At 45.6% G+C, this 21,710-nt stretch overlaps 1 protein-coding gene across 2 annotated transcripts in view; it reads right to left on the reverse strand.

Annotated features, from left to right (window-relative positions):
* LOC311115605 (E3 ubiquitin-protein ligase SMURF1-like) overlaps nucleotides 1-21,710 on the reverse strand; it is a 95,212-nt gene that overhangs the window by 16,692 nt on the left and 56,810 nt on the right. For both annotated transcript variants that reach the window (XM_084190765.1, XM_084190764.1), the window contains exons 10-12: nucleotides 14,028-14,256; nucleotides 10,546-10,649; nucleotides 2,644-2,758 (exon numbers count right to left, since the gene is read on the reverse strand). In XM_084190765.1, the coding sequence (XP_084046891.1) occupies nucleotides 2,644-2,758; nucleotides 10,546-10,649; nucleotides 14,028-14,256 (448 nt within the window). The remainder of the gene's footprint in view (nucleotides 1-2,643; nucleotides 2,759-10,545; nucleotides 10,650-14,027; nucleotides 14,257-21,710) is intronic.

Raw genomic sequence — 21,710 nt, forward strand, 5'->3', positions numbered from 1 at the left:
ACTCACAGGGTTGACAGAAGAGTCGGGGTTGATCTGTAGTGTGTGTGTACTCACAGGGTTGACAGAGGAGTCGGGGTTGATCTGTAGTGTGTGTGTACTCACAGGGTTGACAGAGGAGTCGGGGTTGATCTGTAGTGTGTGTGTACTCACAGGGTTGACAGAGGAGTCGGGGTTGATCTGTAGTGTGTAAATGTACTCACAGGGTTGACAGAGGAGTCGGGGTTGATCTGTAGTGTGTGTGTACTCACAGGGTTGACAGGGGAGTCGGGGTTGATCTGTAGTGTGTAAATGTACTCACAGGGTTGACAGAGGAGTCAGGGTTGATCTGTAGTGTGTAAATGTACTCACAGGGTTGACAGAGGAGTCGGGGTTGATCTGTAGTGTGTGTGTACTCACAGGGTTGACAGAGGAGTCGGGGTTGATCTGTAGTGTGTGTGTACTCACAGGGTTGACAGAGGAGTCGGGGTTGATCTGTAGTGTGTAAATGTACTCACAGGGTTGACAGAGGAGTCGGGGTTGATCTGTAGTGTGTAAATGTACTCACAGGGTTGACAGAGGAGTTGGGGTTGATCTGTAGTGTGTGTGTACTCACAGGGTTGACAGAGGAGTCGGGGTTGATCTGTAGTGTGTGTGTACTCACAGGGTTGACAGAGGAGTCGGGGTTGATCTGTAGTGTGTAAATGTACTCACAGGGTTGACAGAGGAGTTGGGGTTGATCTGTAGTGTGTGTGTACTCACAGGGTTGACAGAGGAGTCGGGGTTGATCTGTAGTGTGTGTGTACTCACAGGGTTGACAGAGGAGTCGGGGTTGATCTGTAGTGTGTGTGTACTCACAGGGTTGACAGAGGAGTTGGGGTTGATCTGTAGTGTGTGTGTACTCACAGGGTTGACAGAGGAGTTGGGGTTGATCTGTAGTGTGTGTGTACTCACAGGGTTGACAGAGGAGTCGGGGTTGATCTGTAGTGTGTGTGTACTCACAGGGTTGACAGGGGAGTCGGGGTTGATCTGTAGTGTGTAAATGTACTCACAGGGTTGACAGAGGAGTCAGGGTTGATCTGTAGTGTGTGTGTACTCACAGGGTTGACAGAGGAGTCGGGGTTGATCTGTAGTGTGTAAATGTACTCACAGGGTTGACAGAGGAGTCGGGGTTGATCTGTAGTGTGTAAATGTACTCACAGGGTTGACAGAGGAGTCGGGGTTGATCTGTAGTGTGTGTGTACTCACAGGGTTGACAGAGGAGTCGGGGTTGATCTGTAGTGTGTAAATGTACTCACAGGGTTGACAGAGGAGTCGGGGTTGATCTGTAGTGTGTGTGTACTCACAGGGTTGACAGGGAGTCGGGGTTGATCTGTAGTGTGTAAATGTACTCACAGGGTTGACAGAGGAGTCAGGGTTGATCTGTAGTGTGTAAATGTACTCACAGGGTTGACAGAGGAGTCGGGGTTGATCTGTAGTGTGTGTGTACTCACAGGGTTGACAGAGGAGTCGGGGTTGATCTGTAGTGTGTAAATGTACTCACAGGGTTGACAGAGGAGTTGGGGTTGATCTGTAGTGTGTAAATGTACTCACAGGGTTGACAGAGGAGTTGGGGTTGATCTGTAGTGTGTGTGTACTCACAGGGTTGACAGAGGAGTCGGGGTTGATCTGTAGTGTGTGTGTACTCACAGGGTTGACAGAGGAGTCGGGGTTGATCTGTAGTGTGTAAATGTACTCACAGGGTTGACAGAGGAGTCGGGGTTGATCTGTAGTGTGTGTGTACTCACAGGGTTGACAGAGGAGTCGGGGTTGATCTGTAGTGTGTAAATGTACTCACAGGGTTGACAGAGGAGTCGGGGTTGATCTGTAGTGTGTGTGTGTACTCACAGGGTTGACAGAAGTGTCGGGGTTGATCTGTAGTGTGTAAATGTACTCACAGGGTTGACAGAGGAGTCGGGGTTGATCTGTAGTGTGTGTGTACTCACAGGGTTGACAGAGGAGTCGGGGTTGATCTGTAGTGTGTGTGTACTCACAGGGTTGACAGAGGAGTCGGGGTTGATCTGTAGTGTGTAAATGTACTCACAGGGTTGACAGAGGAGTTGGGGTTGATCTGTAGTGTGTGTGTACTCACAGGGTTGACAGAGGAGTCGGGGTTGATCTGTAGTGTGTGTGTACTCACAGGGTTGACAGAGGAGTCGGGGTTGATCTGTAGTGTGTGTGTACTCACAGGGTTGACAGAGGAGTCGGGGTTGATCTGTAGTGTGTAAATGTACTCACAGGGTTGACAGAGGAGTCGGGGTTGATCTGTAGTGTGTAAATGTACTCACAGGGTTGACAGAGGAGTTGGGGTTGATCTGTAGTGTGTGTGTACTCACAGGGTTGACAGAGGAGTCGGGGTTGATCTGTAGTGTGTGTGTACTCACAGGGTTGACAGAGGAGTCGGGGTTGATCTGTAGTGTGTAAATGTACTCACAGGGTTGACAGAGGAGTTGGGGTTGATCTGTAGTGTGTGTGTACTCACAGGGTTGACAGAGGAGTCGGGGTTGATCTGTAGTGTGTGTGTACTCACAGGGTTGACAGAGGAGTCGGGGTTGATCTGTAGTGTGTGTGTACTCACAGGGTTGACAGAGAGGTCGGGGTTGATCTGTAGTGTGTAAATGTACTCACAGGGTTTACAGAGGAGTCGGGGTTGATCTGTAGTGTGTAAATGTTGTCTGTTGAGTATTGGAACAGGCCATAGTACGGGTTCAACATCTCATGGCACAGCAGGTACAGCCACTCCCTATATAACCATAACACAACGTTATTACAATGTTATCACAGCAGGTACAGCCACTCCCTATATAACCATAATACAACGTTATTACAATGTTATCACAGCAGGTACAGCCACTCTATATAACCATAACACAACGTTATTACAATGTTATCACAGCAGGTACAGCCACTCCCTGTATAACCATAATACAACGTTATTACAATGTTATCACAGCAGGTACAGCCACTCCCTGTATAACCATAATACAACGTTATTACAATGTTATCACAGCAGGTACAGCCACTCCCTATATAACCATAATACAACGTTATTACAATGTTATCACAGCAGGTACAGCCACTCCCTATATAACCATAATACAATGTTATTACAATGTTATCACAGCAGGTACAGCCACTCCCTATATAACCATAATACAACGTTATTACAATGTTATCACAGCAGGTACAGCCACTCCCTGTATAACCATAATACAACGTTATTACAATGTTATCACAGCAGGTACAGCCACTCCCTGTATAACCATAATACAACGTTATTACAATGTTATCCCAGCAGGTACAGCCACTCCCTATATAACCATAACACAACGTTATTACAATGTTATCACAGCAGGTACAGCCACTCCCTATATAACCATAATACAACCATAACACAACGTTATTACAATGTTATCACAGCAGGTACAGCCACTCCCTATATAACCATAACACAACGTTTTTACAATGTTATCACAGCAGGTACAGCCACTCCCTATATAACCATAATACAACCATAACACAACGTTATTACAATGTTATCACAGCAGGCACAGCCACTCCCTATATAACCATAACACAAAGTTATTACAATGTTATCACAGCAGGTACAGCCACTCCCTATATAACCATAATACAACGTTATTACAATGTTATCACAGCAGGTACAGCCACTCCCTATAACCATAACACAACGTTATTACAATGTTATCACAGCAGGTACAGCCACTCCCTATAACCATAATACAACGTTATTACAATGTTATCACAGCAGGTACAGCCACTCCCTATATAACCATAATACAACGTTATTACAACATAACCATAATATAACATCACAACGTCATCACACAGCAGGTACAGAACAATGTTACAATGACATCATCACAACAGCCAGGGTGGGAAATTAACTTTTTGTTTCCCCAACCAATGTGGCAGGTAGATACATTTAATTTATTTGTTATTCTTTTTATTAATGTTTCTTTATTTTTATATTGAGATAGGTGACAGGAAAGGTAAGAGGGTTTAGACAGTGAAGAGGAGACAGGAAAGGTTGGATCAGAACCATGCTGACTCTGGTAGGCTGTACATGTTGGATCAGAACCCATGCTGACTCTGGTAGGCTGTACATGTTGGATCAGAATCCATGAAGACTCTGGTATCCTAGGTTGTACATGTTGGATCAGAACCCATGCTGACTCTGGTATCCTGGGTTGTACATGTTGGATCAGAACCATGCTGACTCTGGTATCCTGGGTTGTACATGTTGGATCAGAACCCATGCTGACTCTGGTATCCTGGGCTGTACATGTTGGATCAGAACCATGCTGAATCTGGTATCCTGGGCTGTACGTGTTGGATCAGAACCATGCTGACTCTGGTATCCTGGGCTGTACGTGTTGGATCAGAACCCATGCTACTCTGGTATCCTGGGCTGTACATGTTGGATCAGAACCCATGCTGACTCTGGTAGGCTGTACATGTTGGATCAGAACCCATGCTGACTCTGGTATCCTGGGCTGTACATGTTGGATCAGAACCCATGCTGACTCTGGTATCCTGGGCTGTACATGTTGGATCAGAACCATGCTGACTCTGGTAGGCTGTACATGTTGGATCAGAACCCATGCTGACTCTGGTATCCTGGGCTGTACATGTTGGATCAGAACCATGCTGACTCTGGTAGGCTGTACATGAAGGAATCAGAACCCATGCTGACTCTGGTAGGCTGTACATGTTGGATCAGAACCCATGCTGACTCTGGTATCCTGGGCTGTACATGTTGGATCAGAACCCATGCTGACTCTGGTTTCCTGGGCTGTACATGTTGGATCAGAACCCATGCTGACTCTGGTATCCTGGGCTGTACATGTTGGATCAGAACCATGCTGACTCTGGTATCCTGGGCTGTACATGTTGGATCAGAACCCATGCTGACTCTGGTAGGCTGTACATGTTGGATCAGAACCCATGCTGACTCTGGTATCCTGGGCTGTACATGTTGGATCAGAACCCATGCTGACTCTGGTATCCTGGGCTGTACATGTTGGATCAGAACCAATGCTGACTCTGGTATCCTGGGCTGTACATGTTGGATCAGAACCAATGCTGACTCTGGTATCCTGGGCTGTACATGTTGGATCAGAACCCATGCTGACTCTGGTATCCTGGGCTGTACATGTTGGATCAGAACCCATGCTGACTCTGGTATCCTGGGCTGTACATGTTGGATCAGAACCCATGCTGACTCTGGTATCCTAGGTTGTACATGTTGGATCAGAACCCATGCTGACTCTGGTAGGCTGTACATGTTGGATCAGAACCCATGCTGACTCTGGTATCCTGGGCTGTACATGTTGGATCAGAACCCATGCTGACTCTGGTATCCTGGGCTGTACATGTTGGATCAGAACCCATGCTGACTCTGGTAGGCTGTACATGTTGGATCAGAACCCATGCTGACTCTGGTATCCTGGGCTGTACATGTTGGATCAGAACCCATGCTGACTCTGGTATCCTGGGCTGTACATGTTGGATCAGAACCCATGCTGACTCTGGTATCCTGGGCTGTACATGTTGGATCAGAACCCATGCTGACTCTGGTATCCTGGGCTGTACATGTTGGATCAGAACCCATGCTGACTCTGGTATCCTAGGTTGTACATGTTGGATCAGAACCCATGCTGACTCTGGTAGGCTGTACATGTTGGATCAGAACCCATGCTGACTCTGGTATCCTGGGCTGTACATGTTGGATCAGAACCCATGCTGACTCTGGTATCCTGGGCTGTACATGTTGGATCAGAACCCATGCTGACTCTGGTATCCTGGGCTGTACATGTTGGATCAGAACCCATGCTGACTCTGGTATCCTGGGCTGTACATGTTGGATCAGAACCCATGCTGACTCTGGTATCCTGGGCTGTACATGTTGGATCAGAACCAATGCTGACTCTGGTATCCTGGGTTGTACATGTTGGATCAGAACCCATGCTGACTCTGGTATCCTGGGTTGTACGTGTTGGATCAGAACCCATGCTGACTCTGGTATCCTAGGCTGTACATGTTGGATCAGAACCCATGCTGCCTCTGGTATCCTGGGCTGTACATGTTTGTACATGTTGGATCAGAACCCATGCTGACTCTGGTAGGCTGTACATGTTGGATCAGAACCCATGCTGACTCTGGTATCCTGGGCTGTACATGTTGGATCAGAACCCATGCTGCCTCTGGTATCCTAGGTTGTACATGTTGGATCAGAACCCATGCTGACTCTGGTATCCTAGGCTGTACATGTTGGATCAGAACCCATGCTGACTCTGGTATCCTGGGCTGTACATGTTGGATCAGAACCATGCTGACTCTGGTATCCTAGGTTGTACATGTTGGATCAGAACCCATGCTGACTCTGGTATCCTAGGCTGTACATGTTGGATCAGAACCCATGCTGACTCTGGTATCCTAGGCTGTACATGTTGGATCAGAACCCATGCTGACTCTGGTAGGCTGTCCATGTTGGATCAGAACCCATGCTGACTCTGGTATCCTGGGCTGTACATGTTGGATCAGAACCCATGCTGACTCTGGTATCCTGGGCTGTACATGTTGGATCAGAACCCATGCTGACTCTGGTATCCTGGGCTGTCACCACTCAGAATGTTTACCAGACCAAATATTTTTACACCAGAATTACACCAGAAAACACGGAAATACAGATTTTTCTAAAACAAGAAATGTATTTACTAGTAAGACGTAATGTGGTATATTGCTCAATTTAAATCCATGTTTTGTAAACTGGCTTGCTGACCCCATGCCGTTGCATGCCAACTACAGTAAGTTTAGGGCGCTATCAAAACGCTTTTATTTTCCCCCAAATTCTGCTTTCTCAGTTGAGGTTTTTTTCAGGTTTCGGATTTTCCCTGAGTTTTTCAGGGTTTCACACTTTTTAAAGATGTTTTTAAAATATGTTAGATGTTCCAAGTCAGGGGTGTAAAACTCAGTCCATGGAGGGCCTAGTGTCTGCTGGTTTTCAATTAAGACCTAGACAACCAGGTGAGGGGAGTTCCTTACTAAGACCTAGACAACCAGGTGAGGGGAGTTCCTCACTAAGACCTAGACAACCAGGTGAGGGGAGTTCCTTACTAAGACCTAGACAACCAGGTGAGGGGAGTTCCTTACTAAGACCTAGACAACCAGGTGAGGGGAGTTCCTCACTAAGACCTAGACAACCAGGTGAGGGGAGTTCCTTACTAAGACCTAGACAACCAGGTGAGGGGAGTTCCTTACTAAGACCTGGACAACCAGGTGAGGGGAGTTCCTTACTAAGACCTAGACAACCAGGTGAGGGGAGTTCCTCACTAAGACCTAGACAACCAGGTGAGGGGAGTTCCTTACTAAGACCTAGACAACCAGGTGAGGGGAGTTCCTTACTAAGACCTAGACAACCAGGTGAGGGGAGTTCCTCACTAAGACCTAGACAACCAGGTGAGGGGAGTTCCTTACTAAGACCTAGACAACCAGGTGAGGGGAGTTCCTTACTAAGACCTGGACAACCAGGTGAGGGGAGTTCCTTACTAAGACCTAGACAACCAGGTGAGGGGAGTTCCTTACTAAGACCTAGACAACCAGGTGAGGGGAGTTCCTTACTAAGACCTAGACAACCAGGTGAGGGGAGTTCCTTACTAAGACCTGGACAACCAGGTGAGGGGAGTTCCTTACTAAGACCTGGACAACCAGGTGAGGGGAGTTCCTTACTAAGACCTAGACAACCAGGTGAGGGGAGTTCCTTACTAAGACCTGGACAACCAGTTGAGGGGAGTTCCTTACTAAGACCTGGACAACCAGGTGAGGGGAGTTCCTTACTAATCAGTGACCTTAATTCATCCATCAAGGGAGTCCAAGGGAGGAGTGAAAACCTGCAGACACACAGCCCTCCGTGGAATGAGTTTGACATGTGTTCTAAGTCCACAACAATTCTTAAACCACATCAGGAGACCGCTTTCGAGTAAAAAAAATAAGAAAAAAACATTTGATTTTGGAGTGTACAGTTGCGCACCTAGCAAGAGACTGGTGTTTGACTAGTGGTGTGTTTCTGTACTGCATGTGAAGGCAGAGTTAGCAAAAAAAGAAAAATGCCCTTGTGATTCATACAAATAATCCTATCATTCTGCCAGGTAAGCTTACTTTACCGTTAACATTTAATTGGGAAGGTTTTATGGGGAAGTCTTTAGACAGTGTTCCGGCATAGCTAACTGGCTACACAAAGTGGTAGACAGGGATTCCCATGCCATCACTTCTTCAGAAAGCTGCAAGAAATACAAATCACTGATTCATCTTTTATATTCTTTAGGGCAACATGTGGGCTTTGGATCAAAATAAATCACTGATTCATCTTTTATATTCTTTAGGGCAACATGTGGGCTTTGGATCAAAATAAATCACTGATTCATCTTTTATATTCTTTAGGGCAACGTGTGGGCTTTGGATCAAAATAAATCACTGATTCATCTTTTATATTCTTTAGGGCAACATGTGGGCTTTGGATCAAAATAAATACTAAATGTTCCCAAATGCCACCGTGGCTGGTGAAATAGACATTCTTACCCACCAATACCACCGTGGCTGGTGAAATAGACATTCTTACCCACCGATGCCAATCTTTTGGGTGGTGGGTGTTAATTTCCCACCCTGCACACAGCAGGTACGGCCACCCCCCATAACCAGAAAACAACGTTATCACAACGTTATCACAACATAACCACAATCCAACCTTAGTACACCAGACTGTCACCTTGCCACTCCTCTGTAGTCCTTCCTCTCTAAACGTTATCACAACGTTATCACAACATAACCACAATCCAACCTTAGTACACCAGACTGTCACCTTGCCACTCCTCCGTAGTCCTTCCTCTCCTCTAAACGTTATCACAACGTTATCACAACATAACCACAATCCAACCTTAGTACACCAGACTGTCACCTTGCCACTCCTCTGTAGTCCTTCCTCTCTAAACGTTATCACAACGTTATCACAACATAACCACAATCCAACCTTAGTACACCAGACTGTCACCTTGCCACTCCTCCGTAGTCCTTCCTCTCCTCTAAACGTTATCACAACGTTATCACAACATAACCACAATCCAACCTTAGTACACCAGACTGTCACCTTGCCACTCCTCCGTAGTCCTTCCTCTCCTCTAAACGTTATCACAACGTTATCACAACATAACCACAATCCAACCTTAGTACACCAGACTGTCACCTTGCCACTCCTCCGTAGTCCTTCCTCTCCTCTAAACGTTATCACAACGCTATCACAACATAACCACAATCCAACCTTAGTACACCAGACTGTCACCTTGCCACTCCTCCGTAGTCCAGTCCTTCCTCTCCTCTAAACGTTATCACAACGTTATCACAACATAACCACAATCCAACCTTAGTACACCAGACTGTCACCTTGCCACTCCTCCGTAGTCCTTCCTCTCCTCTAAACGTTATCACAACGTTATCACAACATAACCACAATCCAACCTTAGTACAACAGACTGTCACCTTGCCACTCCTCCGTAGTCCTTCCTCTCCTCTAAACGTTATCACAACGTTATCACAACATAACCACAATCCAACCTTAGTACAACAGACTGTCACCTTGCCACTCCTCCGTAGTCCTTCCTCTCCTCTAAACGTTATCACAACGCTGTCACAACATAACCACAATCCAACCTTAGTACACCAGACTGTCACCTTGCCACTCCTCCGTAGTCCAGTCCTTCCTCTCCTCTAAACGTTATCACAACGTTATCACAACATAACCACAATCCAACCTTAGTACACCAGACTGTCACCTTGCCACTCCTCCGTAGTCCTTCCTCTCCTCTAAACGTTATCACAACGTTATCACAACATAACCACAATCCAACCTTAGTACACCAGACTGTCACCTTGCCACTCCTCCGTAGTCCAGTCCTTCCTCTCCTCTAAACGTTATCACAACGTTATCACAACATAACCACAATCCAACCTTAGTACAACAGACTGTCACCTTGCCACTCCTCCGTAGTCCTTCCTCTCCTCTAAACGTTATCACAACGCTGTCACAACATAACCACAATCCAACCTTAGTACACCAGACTGTCACCTTGCCACTCCTCCGTAGTCCAGTCCTTCCTCTCCTCTAAACGTTATCACAACGTTATCACAACATAACCACAATCCAACCTTAGTACACCAGACTGTCACCTTGCCACTCCTCCGTAGTCCTTCCTCTCCTCTAAACGTTATCACAACGTTATCACAACATAACCACAATCCAACCTTAGTACACCAGACTGTCACCTTGCCACTCCTCCGTAGTCCTTCCTCTCCTCTAAACGTTATCACAATGCTGTCACAACATAACCACAATCCAACCTTAGTACACCAGACTGTCACCTTGCCACTCCTCCGTAGTCCTTCCTCTCCTCTAAACGTTATCACAACGCTATCACAACATAACCACAATCCAACCTTAGTACACCAGACTGTCACCTTGCCACTCCTCCGTAGTCCAGTCCTTCCTCTCCTCTAAACTTCACCATCAGTCGTTTCTTCAAATCCTTGGGTCTCATCTTCATGATCTGACGATAAGACTCCTACACACACACACAGACACACAGACACACACACACACACACACACACATGCTTAATTAAAGAAAATATAACTTGAAGAAAATGTCCTGGTGGCAGAATATTTATAAACCGCAGGAATAGCCCGGAATATTCCAAAGACATAAATAGATGCTACAGACACTAAATGATGACCCGTTGTAGAGTTAGAGGTGAACTATGCAGAACTCTCCCCGCCATTTCCTGGTTACGGCAGGTAGCTGCACTATGCAGAACTCTCACCGCCATTTCCTGGTTACGGCAGGTAGCTGCACTATGCAGAACTCTCACCGCCATTTCCTGGTTACGGCAGGTAGCTGCACTATGCAGAACTCTCACCGCCATTTCCTGGTTACGGCAGGTAGCTGCACTATGCAGAACTCTCCCCGCCATTTCCTGGTTACGGCAGGTAGCTGCACTATGCAGAACTCTCCCCGCCATTTCCTGGTTACGGCAGGTAGCTGCACTATGCAGAACTCTCCCCGCCATTTCCTGGTTACGGCAGGTAGCTGCACTATGCAGAACTCTCACCGCCATTTCCTGGTTACGGCAGGTAGCTGCACTATGCAGAACTCTCCCCGCCATTTCCTGGTTACGGCAGGTAGCTGCACTATGCAGAACTCTCCCCGCCATTTCCTGGTTACGGCAGGTAGCTGCACTATGCAGAACTCTCACCGCCATTTCCTGGTTACGGCAGGTAGCTGCACTATGCAGAACTCTCACCGCCATTTCCTGGTTACGGCAGGTAGCTGCACTATGCAGAACTCTCACCGCCATTTCCTGGTTACGGCAGGTAGCTGCACTATGCAGAACTCTCACCGCCATTTCCTGGTTACGGCAGGTAGCTGCACTATGCAGAACTCTCACCGCCATTTCCTGGTTACGGCAGGTAGCTGCACTATGCAGAACTCTCACCGCCATTTCCTGGTTACGGCAGGTAGCTGCACTATGCAGAACTCTCCCCGCCATTTCCTGGTTACGGCAGGTAGCTGCACTATGCAGAACTCTCACCGCCATTTCCTGGTTACGGCAGGTAGCTGCACTATGCAGAACTCTCCCCGCCATTTCCTGGTTACGGCAGGTAGCTGCACTATGCAGAACTCTCACCGCCATTTCCTGGTTACGGCAGGTAGCTGCACTATGCAGAACTCTCCCCGCCATTTCCTGGTTACGGCAGGTAGCTGCACTATGCAGAACTCTCACCGCCATTTCCTGGTTACGGCAGGTAGCTGCACTATGCAGAACTCTCCCCGCCATTTCCTGGTTACGGCAGGTAGCTGCACTATGCAGAACTCTCACCGCCATTTCCTGGTTACGGCAGGTAGCTGCACTATGCAGAACTCTCACCGCCATTTCCTGGTTACGGCAGGTAGCTGCACTATGCAGAACTCTCCCCGCCATTTCCTGGTTACGGCAGGTAGCTGCACTATGCAGAACTCTCACCGCCATTTCCTGGTTACGGCAGGTAGCTGCACTATGCAGAACTCTCACCGCCATTTCCTGGTTACGGCAGGTAGCTGCACTATGCAGAACTCTCACCGCCATTTCCTGGTTACGGCAGGTAGCTGCACTATGCAGAACTCTCCCCGCCATTTCCTGGTTACGGCAGGTAGCTGCACTATGCAGAACTCTCCCCGCCATTTCCTGGTTACGGCAGGTAGCTGCACTATGCAGAACTCTCACCGCCATTTCCTGGTTACGGCAGGTAGCTGCACTATGCAGAACTCTCCCCGCCATTTCCTGGTTACGGCAGGTAGCTGCACTATGCAGAACTCTCACCGCCATTTCCTGGTTACGGCAGGTAGCTGCACTATGCAGAACTCTCACCGCCATTTCCTGGTTACGGCAGGTAGCTTAGTGGTTAAATGCCAGTAACCGAAAGGTCGCTGGTTCTAATCCCCGAGCCGACTAGGTGAAAAATCTGTCGATGTGCCCTTGAGCAAGGCACTTAACCCTAATTGCTCCTGTAAGTGGCTCTGGATAAGAGCGTCTGCTAAATGACTAAAATGTAAATGTATTGTGTCGGCATGCCTATAAATGTGTGTGTGTGTGTGTGTGTGTGTGTGTGTGTGTGTGTGTGTGTGTGTATACACTACCAGTCAAAAGTTTGGACACACCTACTCATTCAAGGGTTTTTCTTTATTTGTACTATTTTCTACATTGTAGAATAATAGTGAAGACATCAAAACTATGAAATAACACATATGGAATCGTGTAGTAACCAAAAACAAGTGTTAAACAAATCAAAATATATTTTATATTTGAGATTCTTCAAAGTAGTCACCCTTTGCCTTGATGACAGCTTTGCACACTCTTGGCATTCTCTCAACCAGCTTCACCTGGAATGCTTTTCCAACAGTCTTGAAGGAGTTGCCACATATGCTGAGCACTTGTTGGCTGCTTTTCCTTCACTCTGTGGTCCAACTCATCCCAAACCATCTCAATTGGGTTGAGGTCAGTTGATTGCGGAGGCCAGGTCATCTGATGCAGCACTCCATCACTCTCCTTCTTGGTCAAATAGCCCTTACACAGCCTGGAGGTGTGTTGGGTCATTGTCCTGTTGAAAAACAAATGATAGTCCCACTAAGCACAAACCAGATGGGATGGCGTATCGCTGCAGAATGCATTGGTAGCCATGCTGGTTAAGTGTGCCTTGAATTCTAAATAAATCACACAGTGTCACCAGCAAAGCACCCCCACACCATAACACCTCCTCCTCCATGCTTCACGGTGGGAACCACACATGCAGAGATCATCCGTTCACCTACTCTGCGTCTCACAAAGACACGGCGGTTGGACTCCAGACCAAAGGACAGATTTCCACCGGTCTAATGTCCATTGCTCGTGTTTCTTGGCCGAAGCTGGTCTCTTCTTCTTATTGGTGTCCTTTAGTAGTGGTTTCTTTGCAGCAATTCGACCACGAAGGCCTGATTCACTTGGTCTTTTACCAAATAGGGCTATCTTCTGTATACCACCCCTACGTTGTCACAACACAACTGATTGGCTCAAATGCATTAAGAAGGAAAGAAATTCCACAAAGTAACTTTTAACAAGGCACACCTGTTAATTGAAATGCATTCCAGGTGACTACCTCATGAAGCTGGTTGAGAGAACGCCAAGAGTGTGCAAAGCTGTTCATCAACGCAAAGGGTGGCTACTTTGAAGAATCTCAAATACAAAATATATTTTTATTTGTTTAACACTTTTTTTTTGGTTACTACATGATTCCATATGTGTTATTTCATAGTTTTGATGTCTTCACTATTATTCTACAATGTAGAAAATAGTTTAAAAAATAAAGAAAAACCCTGGAATGAGTAGGTGTGTCCAAACTTTTGACTGGCACTTTATATATGTACGTACCTCAAAGATCTCTTCTCGTGAGACCTCTATGCGACAGTGTCCGGCTTGTGGTTGCTGTAGCGACAGCTCGTGTCGCAGCAGCTTCAGTTTGTGGACCAGGTCTCTCTCATAACGCAGTGTCACCTCGCCTCCTCCTCCTCCCCCCTCCTCCTCCTCAGCCCCCACCTCCATCTCTCTCCCGCCTCCCCCATCCAGCGGCCGAGACGACTCCTTCTCCTGGGAGTGTTGGCTGGACACACACAATCCATTGGACATACAGTGGAAAACACACACAATCCATTGGACATACAGTGGAAAACACACACAATCCATTGGACATACAGTGGAAAACACACACAATCCATTGGACATACAGTGGAAAACACACACAATCCATTGGACATACAGTGGAAAACACACACAATCCATTGGACATACAGTGGAAAACACACACAATCCATTGGACATACAGTGGAAAAATAGGATTCGACCCCTTTCTGATTTTCTCTATTGTTGCATATCTTTGATACTGAATGTTATCAGATCTTCAACCAAAACCTAACATTAGATAAAGGGAACCTGATTGAACAAATAACAACAACAAAAAAATGGATACTTATTTTATTTATATCATAAACTAAGTTATGCAACACCCAATGCCCCTGTGTGGAAAAAGTAATTGCCGCCTTACACTCAATAACTGGTTGTGCCACCTTTAGCTGCAATGACTCCAACCAAATGCTTCCTGTAGTTGTTGATCAGTCTCTCACGTCGCTGTGGAGGAATTTTGGCCCACTCTTCCATGCAGAACTGCTTTAACTCAGTGACATTTGTGGGTTTTCAAGCATGAACTGCTTGTTTCAAGTCCTGCCACAACATCTCAATTGGGATTACGTCTGGACTTTGACTAGGCCATTCCAAAACCTCAAATTAGTTGCTTTTTAGCCATTTTCATGTAAACTTGATTGTGTGTTTTGGATCATTGTCTTGCTGCATGACCCAGCTGCGCTTTTGGAATGGCCTAGTCAAAGTACAGACGTAATCCCAATTGAGATGTTGTGGCAGGACTTGAAAAAAGCAGATCATGCTTGAAAACCCACAAATGTCGCTGAGTTAAAGCAGTTCTGCATGGAAGAGTGGGCCAAAATTCCTCCAAGTGACGTGAGAAACTGATCAACAACTACAGGAAGCATTTGGTTGGAGTCATTGCAACTAAAGGTGGCACAACCAGTTATTGAGTGTACACTGCCTTGCAAAAGTATTCATCCCCCTTGGCGTTTTTCATATTTTGTTGCATTACAACATGTAATTTAAATTTATTTTTATTTGGATTTCATGTAATGGACATACACAAAATAGTCCAGATGGGTGAAGTGAAATGAAAAAAATAACTTATTAACAAAATTCTGAAAAATAAATAACGGAAAAGTGGTGCGTGCATATGTATTCACCCCCTTTGCTATGAAGCCCCTAAATAAGATCTGGTGCAACCAATTACCTTCAGAATTACATAATTAGTTAAATAAAGTCCACCTGTGTGCAATCTAAGTGTCACATGATCTCAGTATATATATACACCTGTTCTGAAAGGCCCCAGAGTCTGCAACACCACTAAGCAAGGGGCACCACCAAGCAAGCGGCACCATGAAGACCAAGGAGCTCTCCAAACAGGTCAGGGACAAAGTTGTGGAGAACATGGTTGGGTTATAAAAAAAATATCCGAAACTTTGAACATCCCACGGAGCACCATTAAATCCATTATTAAAAAATTGAAAGAATATGGCACCACAACAAACCTGCCAAGAGAGGGCCGCCCACTAAAACTCACGGACCAGGCAAGGAGGGCATTAATCAGAGAGGCAACAAAGAGACCAAAGATAACCCTGAAGGAGCTGCAAAGCTCCACAGCGGAGATTGGAGTATCTGTCCATAGGACCACTTTAAGCCGTACACTCCACAGAGCTGGGCTTTACGGAAGAGTGGCCAGAAAAAAGCCATTGCTTAAAGAAAAAAATTAGCAAACACGTTTGGTGTTCGCCAAAAGGCATGTGGGAGACTCCCCAAACATATGGAAGAAGGTACTTTGGTCAGATGAGACTAAAATTGAGCTTTTCGGCCCTCAAGGAAAACGCTATGTCTGGCGCAAACCCAACACCTCTCATCACCCCGAGAACACCATCCCCACAGTGAAGCATGGTGGTGGCAGCATCATGCTGTGGGGATGTTTTTCATCGGCAGGGACTGGGAAACTGGTCAGCATTGAAGGAATGAAGGATGGCGCTAAATACAGGGAAATTCTTGAAGGAAACCTGTTTCAGTCTTCTAGAGATTTGAGACTGGGACGGAGGTTCACCTTCCAGCAGGACAATGACCCTAAACATACTGCTAAAGCAACACTCGAGTGGTTTAAGGGGAAACATTTAAATGTCTTGGAATGGCCTAGTCAAAGCCCAGACCTCAATCCAATTGAGAATCTGTGGTATGACCTAAAGATAGCTGTACACCAGCGGAACCCATCCAACTTGAAGGAGCTGGAGCAGTTTTGCTTTGAAGAATGGGCAAAAATCCCAGTGGCTAGATGTGCCAAGCTTATAGAGACATACCCCAAGAGACTTGCAGCTGTAATTGCTGCAAAAAGGTGGCTCTACAAAGTATTGACTTTGGGGGGGGGGGGTTAATAGTTATGCACGCTCAAGTTTTCTGTTTTGTTTTGGTCTTATTTCTTGTTTGTTTCACCCCAAAAATTATTTTGCATCTTCAAAGTGGTAGGCATGTTGTGTAAATCAAATGATACAAACCCCCCAAAAATCTATTTTAATTCCAGGTTGTAAGGCAACAAAATAGGAAAAATGCCAAGGGGGGGGTGAACACTTTCGCAAGGCACTGTAAGGGGGCAATTACCTTTTCACACAGGGGCATTGGGGTGTTGCATAACTTGGTTTATTAAATACATTAAATAAGTGTGTAATTGTTGTGTTATTTATTCACTCAAGTTCCCTTTATCTAATATTAGGTTTTGGTTGAAGATCTGATAACATTCAGTATCAAAAATAATCAAAAATAGAGAAAATTAGAAAGGGGAAAAATTATTTTTCCCAGCACTGTATATAATCCAAATCAAATCACATTTTATTTGCCACATGCGCCAAATACAACAGGTGTAGACCTTACAGTGAAATGCTTACTTACAGCCCTTAACCAACAATGCAGTTTTTAAGAAAAAAATAAGAAGTGTTAAGTAAAAAATAGATAAGTAAAAAATTTAAAAATAGCAAATAATCCATAGATAACATGAGTGGTGTGTCTATAGCCCAGTATCTAGAGTCATTGGTGTGTCTATAGCCCAGTATCTAGAGTCATTGGTGTGTCTGTCTATAGCCCAGTATCTAGAGTCATTGGTGTGTCTATAGCCCAGTATCTAGAGTCATTGGTGTGTCTATAGCCCAGTATCTAGAGTCATTGGTGTGTCTGTCTATAGCCCAGTATCTAGAGTCATTGGTGTGTCTATAGCCCAGTATCTAGAGTCATTGGTGTGTCTATAGCCCAGTATCTAGAGTCATTGGTGTGTCTATAGCCCAGTATCTAGAGTCATTGGTGTGTCTATAGCCCAGTATCTAGAGTCATTGGTGTGTCTATAGCCCAGTATCTAGAGTCAGTGGTGTGTCTATGGCCCAGTATCTAGAGTCATTGGTGTGTCAATAGCCCAGTATCTAGAGTCATTGGTGTGTCTATAGCCCAGTATCTAGAGTCATTGGTGTGTCTATAGCCCAGTATCTAGAGTCATTGGTGTGTCTATAGCCCAGTATCTAGAGTCATTGGTGTGTCTATAGCCCAGTATCTAGAGTCATTGGTGTTAGAGGTGATGATTACTGGTAGTATAGCCCAGTATCTAGAGTCATTGGTGTGTCTGTCTATAGCCCAGTATCTAGAGTCATTGGTGTGTCTATAGCCCAGTATCTAGAGTCATTGGTGTGTCTATAGCCCAGTATCTAGAGTCATTGGTGTGTCTATAGCCCAGTATCTAGAGTCATTGGTGTGTCTATAGCCCAGTATCTAGAGTCATTGGTGTGTCTATAGCCCAGTATCTAGAGTCATTGGTGTGTCTGTCTATAGCCCAGTATCTAGAGTCATTGGTGTGTCTATAGCCCAGTATCTAGAGTCATTGGTGTGTCTATAGCCCAGTATCTAGAGTCATTGGTGTGTCTATAGCCCAGTATCTAGAGTCATTGGTGTGTCTATAGCCCAGTATCTAGAGTCAGTGGTGTGTCTATGGCCCAGTATCTAGAGTCATTGGTGTGTCAATAGCCCAGTATCTAGAGTCATTGGTGTGTCTATAGCCCAGTATCTAGAGTCATTGGTGTGTCTATAGCCCAGTATCTAGAGTCATTGGTGTGTCTATAGCCCAGTATCTAGAGTCATTGGTGTGTCTATAGCCCAGTATCTAGAGTCATTGGTGTTAGAGGTGATGATTACTGGTAGTATAGCCCAGTATCTAGAGTCATTGGTGTGTCTGTCTATAGCCCAGTATCTAGAGTCATTGGTGTGTCTATAGCCCAGTATCTAGAGTCATTGGTGTGTCTATAGCCCAGTATCTAGAGTCATTGGTGTGTCTGTCTATAGCCCAGTATCTAGAGTCATTGGTGTGTCTATAGCCCAGTATCTAGAGTCATTGGTGTATCTATAGCCCAGTATCTAGAGTCATTGGTGTGTCTGTCTATAGCCCAGTATCTAGAGTCATTGGTGTGTCTATAGCCCAGTATCTAGAGTCAGTGGTGTGTCTATAGCCCAGTATCTAGAGTCATTGGTGTGTCTGTCTATAGCCCAGTATCTAGAGTCATTGGTGTGTCTATAGCCCAGTATCTAGAGTCAGTGGTGTGTCTATAGCCCAGTATCTAGAGTCAGTGGTGTGTCTATAGCCCAGTATCTAGAGTCATTGGTGTGTCTATAGCCCAGTATCTAGAGTCATTGGTGTGTCTGTCTATAGCCCAGTATCTAGAGTCATTGGTGTGTCTATAGCCCAGTATCTAGAGTCAGTGGTGTGTCTATAGCCCAGTATCTAGAGTCATTGGTGTGTCTGTCTATAGCCCAGTATCTAGAGTCATTGGTGTGTCTATAGCCCAGTATCTAGAGTCATTGGTGTGTCTATAGCCCAGTATCTAGAGTCATTGGTGTGTCTGTCTATAGCCCAGTATCTAGAGTCAGTGGTGTGTCTATAGCCCAGTATCTAGAGTCATTGGTGTGTCTGTCTATAGCCCAGTATCTAGAGTCATTGGTGTGTCTATAGCCCAGTATCTAGAGTCATTGGTGTGTCTATAGCCCAGTATCTAGAGTCATTGGTGTGTCTATAGCCCAGTATCTAGAGTCATTGGTGTGTCTATAGCCCAGTATCTAGAGTCATTGGTGTGTCTATATCCCAGTATCTAGAGTCAGTGGTGTGTCTATAGCCCAGTATCTAGAGTCATTGGTGTGTCTATAGCCCAGTATCTAGAGTCATTGGTGTGTCTATAGCCCAGTATCTAGAGTCATTGGTGTGTCTATAGCCCAGTATCTAGAGTCAGTGGTGTGTCTGTCTATAGCCCAGTATCTAGAGTCATTGGTGTGTCTGTCTATAGCCCAGTATCTAGAGTCATTGGTGTGTCTATAGCCCAGTATCTAGAGTCATTGGTGTGTCTATAGCCCAGTATCTAGAGTCAGTGGTGTGTCTATAGCCCAGTATCTAGAGTCATTGGTGTGTCTATAGCCCAGTATCTAGAGTCATTGGTGTGTCTATAGCCCAGTATCTAGAGTCATTGGTGTGTATATAGCCCAGTATCTAGAGTCAGTGGTGTGTCTGTCTATAGCCCAGTATCTAGAGTCATTGGTGTGTCTGTCTATAGCCCAGTATCTAGAGTCATTGGTGTGTCTATAGCCCAGTATCTAGAGTCATTGGTGTGTCTATAGCCCAGTATCTAGAGTCATTGGTGTGTCTATAGCCCAGTATCTAGAGTCATTGGTGTGTCTATAGCCCAGTATCTAGAGTCATTGGTGTGTCTATAGCCCAGTATCTAGAGTCATTGGTGTGTCTATAGCCCAGTATCTAGAGTCATTGGTGTGTCTATAGCCCAGTATCTAGAGTCATTGGTGTGTCTATAGCCCAGTATCTAGAGTCATTGGTGTGTCTATAGCCCAGTATCTAGAGTCATTGGTGTGTCTATAGCCCAGTATCTAGAGTCATTGGTGTGTCTGTCTATAGCCCAGTATCTAGAGTCATTGGTGTGTCTATAGCCCAGTATCTAGAGTCATTGGTGTGTCTGTCTATAGCCCAGTATCTAGAGTCATTGGTGTGTCTATAGCCCAGTATCTAGAGTCATTGGTGTGTCTATAGCCCAGTATCTAGAGTCATTGGTGTGTCTATAGCCCAGTATCTAGAGTCATTGGTGTGTCTATAGCCCAGTATCTAGAGTCATTGGTGTGTCTGTCTATAGCCCAGTATCTAGAGTCATTGGTGTGTCTATAGCCCAGTATCTAGAGTCATTGGTGTGTCTGTCTATAGCCCAGTATCTAGAGTCATTGGTGTGTCTATAGCCCAGTATCTAGAGTCATTGGTGTGTCTATAGCCCAGTATCTAGAGTCAGTGGTGTGTCTATAGCCCAGTATCTAGAGTCATTGGTGTGTCTATAGCCCAGTATCTAGAGTCATTGGTGTGTCTATAGCCCAGTATCTAGAGTCAGTGGTGTGTCTATAGCCCAGTATCTAGAGTCATTGGTGTGTCTATAGCCCAGTATCTAGAGTCATTGGTGTGTCTATAGCCCAGTATCTAGAGTCATTGGTGTGTCTATAGCCCAGTATCTAGAGTCATTGGTGTGTCTGTCTATAGCCCAGTATCTAGAGTCATTGGTGTGTCTATAGCCCAGTATCTAGAGTCATTGGTGTGTCTATAGCCCAGTATCTAGAGTCAGTGGTGTGTCTATAGCCCAGTATCTAGAGTCATTGGTGTGTCTGTCTATAGCCCAGTATCTAGAGTCATTGGTGTGTCTATAGCCCAGTATCTAGAGTCATTGGTGTGTCTGTCTATAGCCCAGTATCTAGAGTCAGTGGTGTGTCTATAGCCCAGTATCTAGAGTCATTGGTGTGTCTGTCTATAGCCCAGTATCTAGAGTCATTGGTGTGTCTATAGCCCAGTATCTAGAGTCATTGGTGTGTCTATAGCCCAGTATCTAGAGTCATTGGTGTGTCTGTCTATAGCCCAGTATCTAGAGTCATTGGTGTGTCTATAGCCCAGTATCTAGAGTCATTGGTGTGTCTATAGCCCAGTATCTAGAGTCAGTGGTGTGTCTATAGCCCAGTATCTAGAGTCATTGGTGTGTCTATAGCCCAGTATCTAGAGTCATTGGTGTGTCTATAGCCCAGTATCTAGAGTCAGTGGTGTGTCTATAGCCCAGTATCTAGAGTCATTGGTGTGTCTATAGCCCAGTATCTAGAGTCATTGGTGTGTCTATAGCCCAGTATCTAGAGTCATTGGTGTGTCTATAGCCCAGTATCTAGAGTCATTGGTGTGTCTGTCTATAGCCCAGTATCTAGAGTCATTGGTGTGTCTATAGCCCAGTATCTAGAGTCATTGGTGTGTCTATAGCCCAGTATCTAGAGTCATTGGTGTGTCTATAGCCCAGTATCTAGAGTCATTGGTGTGTCTATAGCCCAGTATCTAGAGTCATTGGTGTGTCT

The sequence above is a fragment of the Coregonus lavaretus genome (assembly GCF_964263955.1).
Source record: "Coregonus lavaretus genome assembly, contig: HAP1_SCAFFOLD_145, whole genome shotgun sequence".
In the NCBI taxonomy this organism is placed as follows: Eukaryota; Metazoa; Chordata; class Actinopteri; order Salmoniformes; family Salmonidae; genus Coregonus; species Coregonus lavaretus.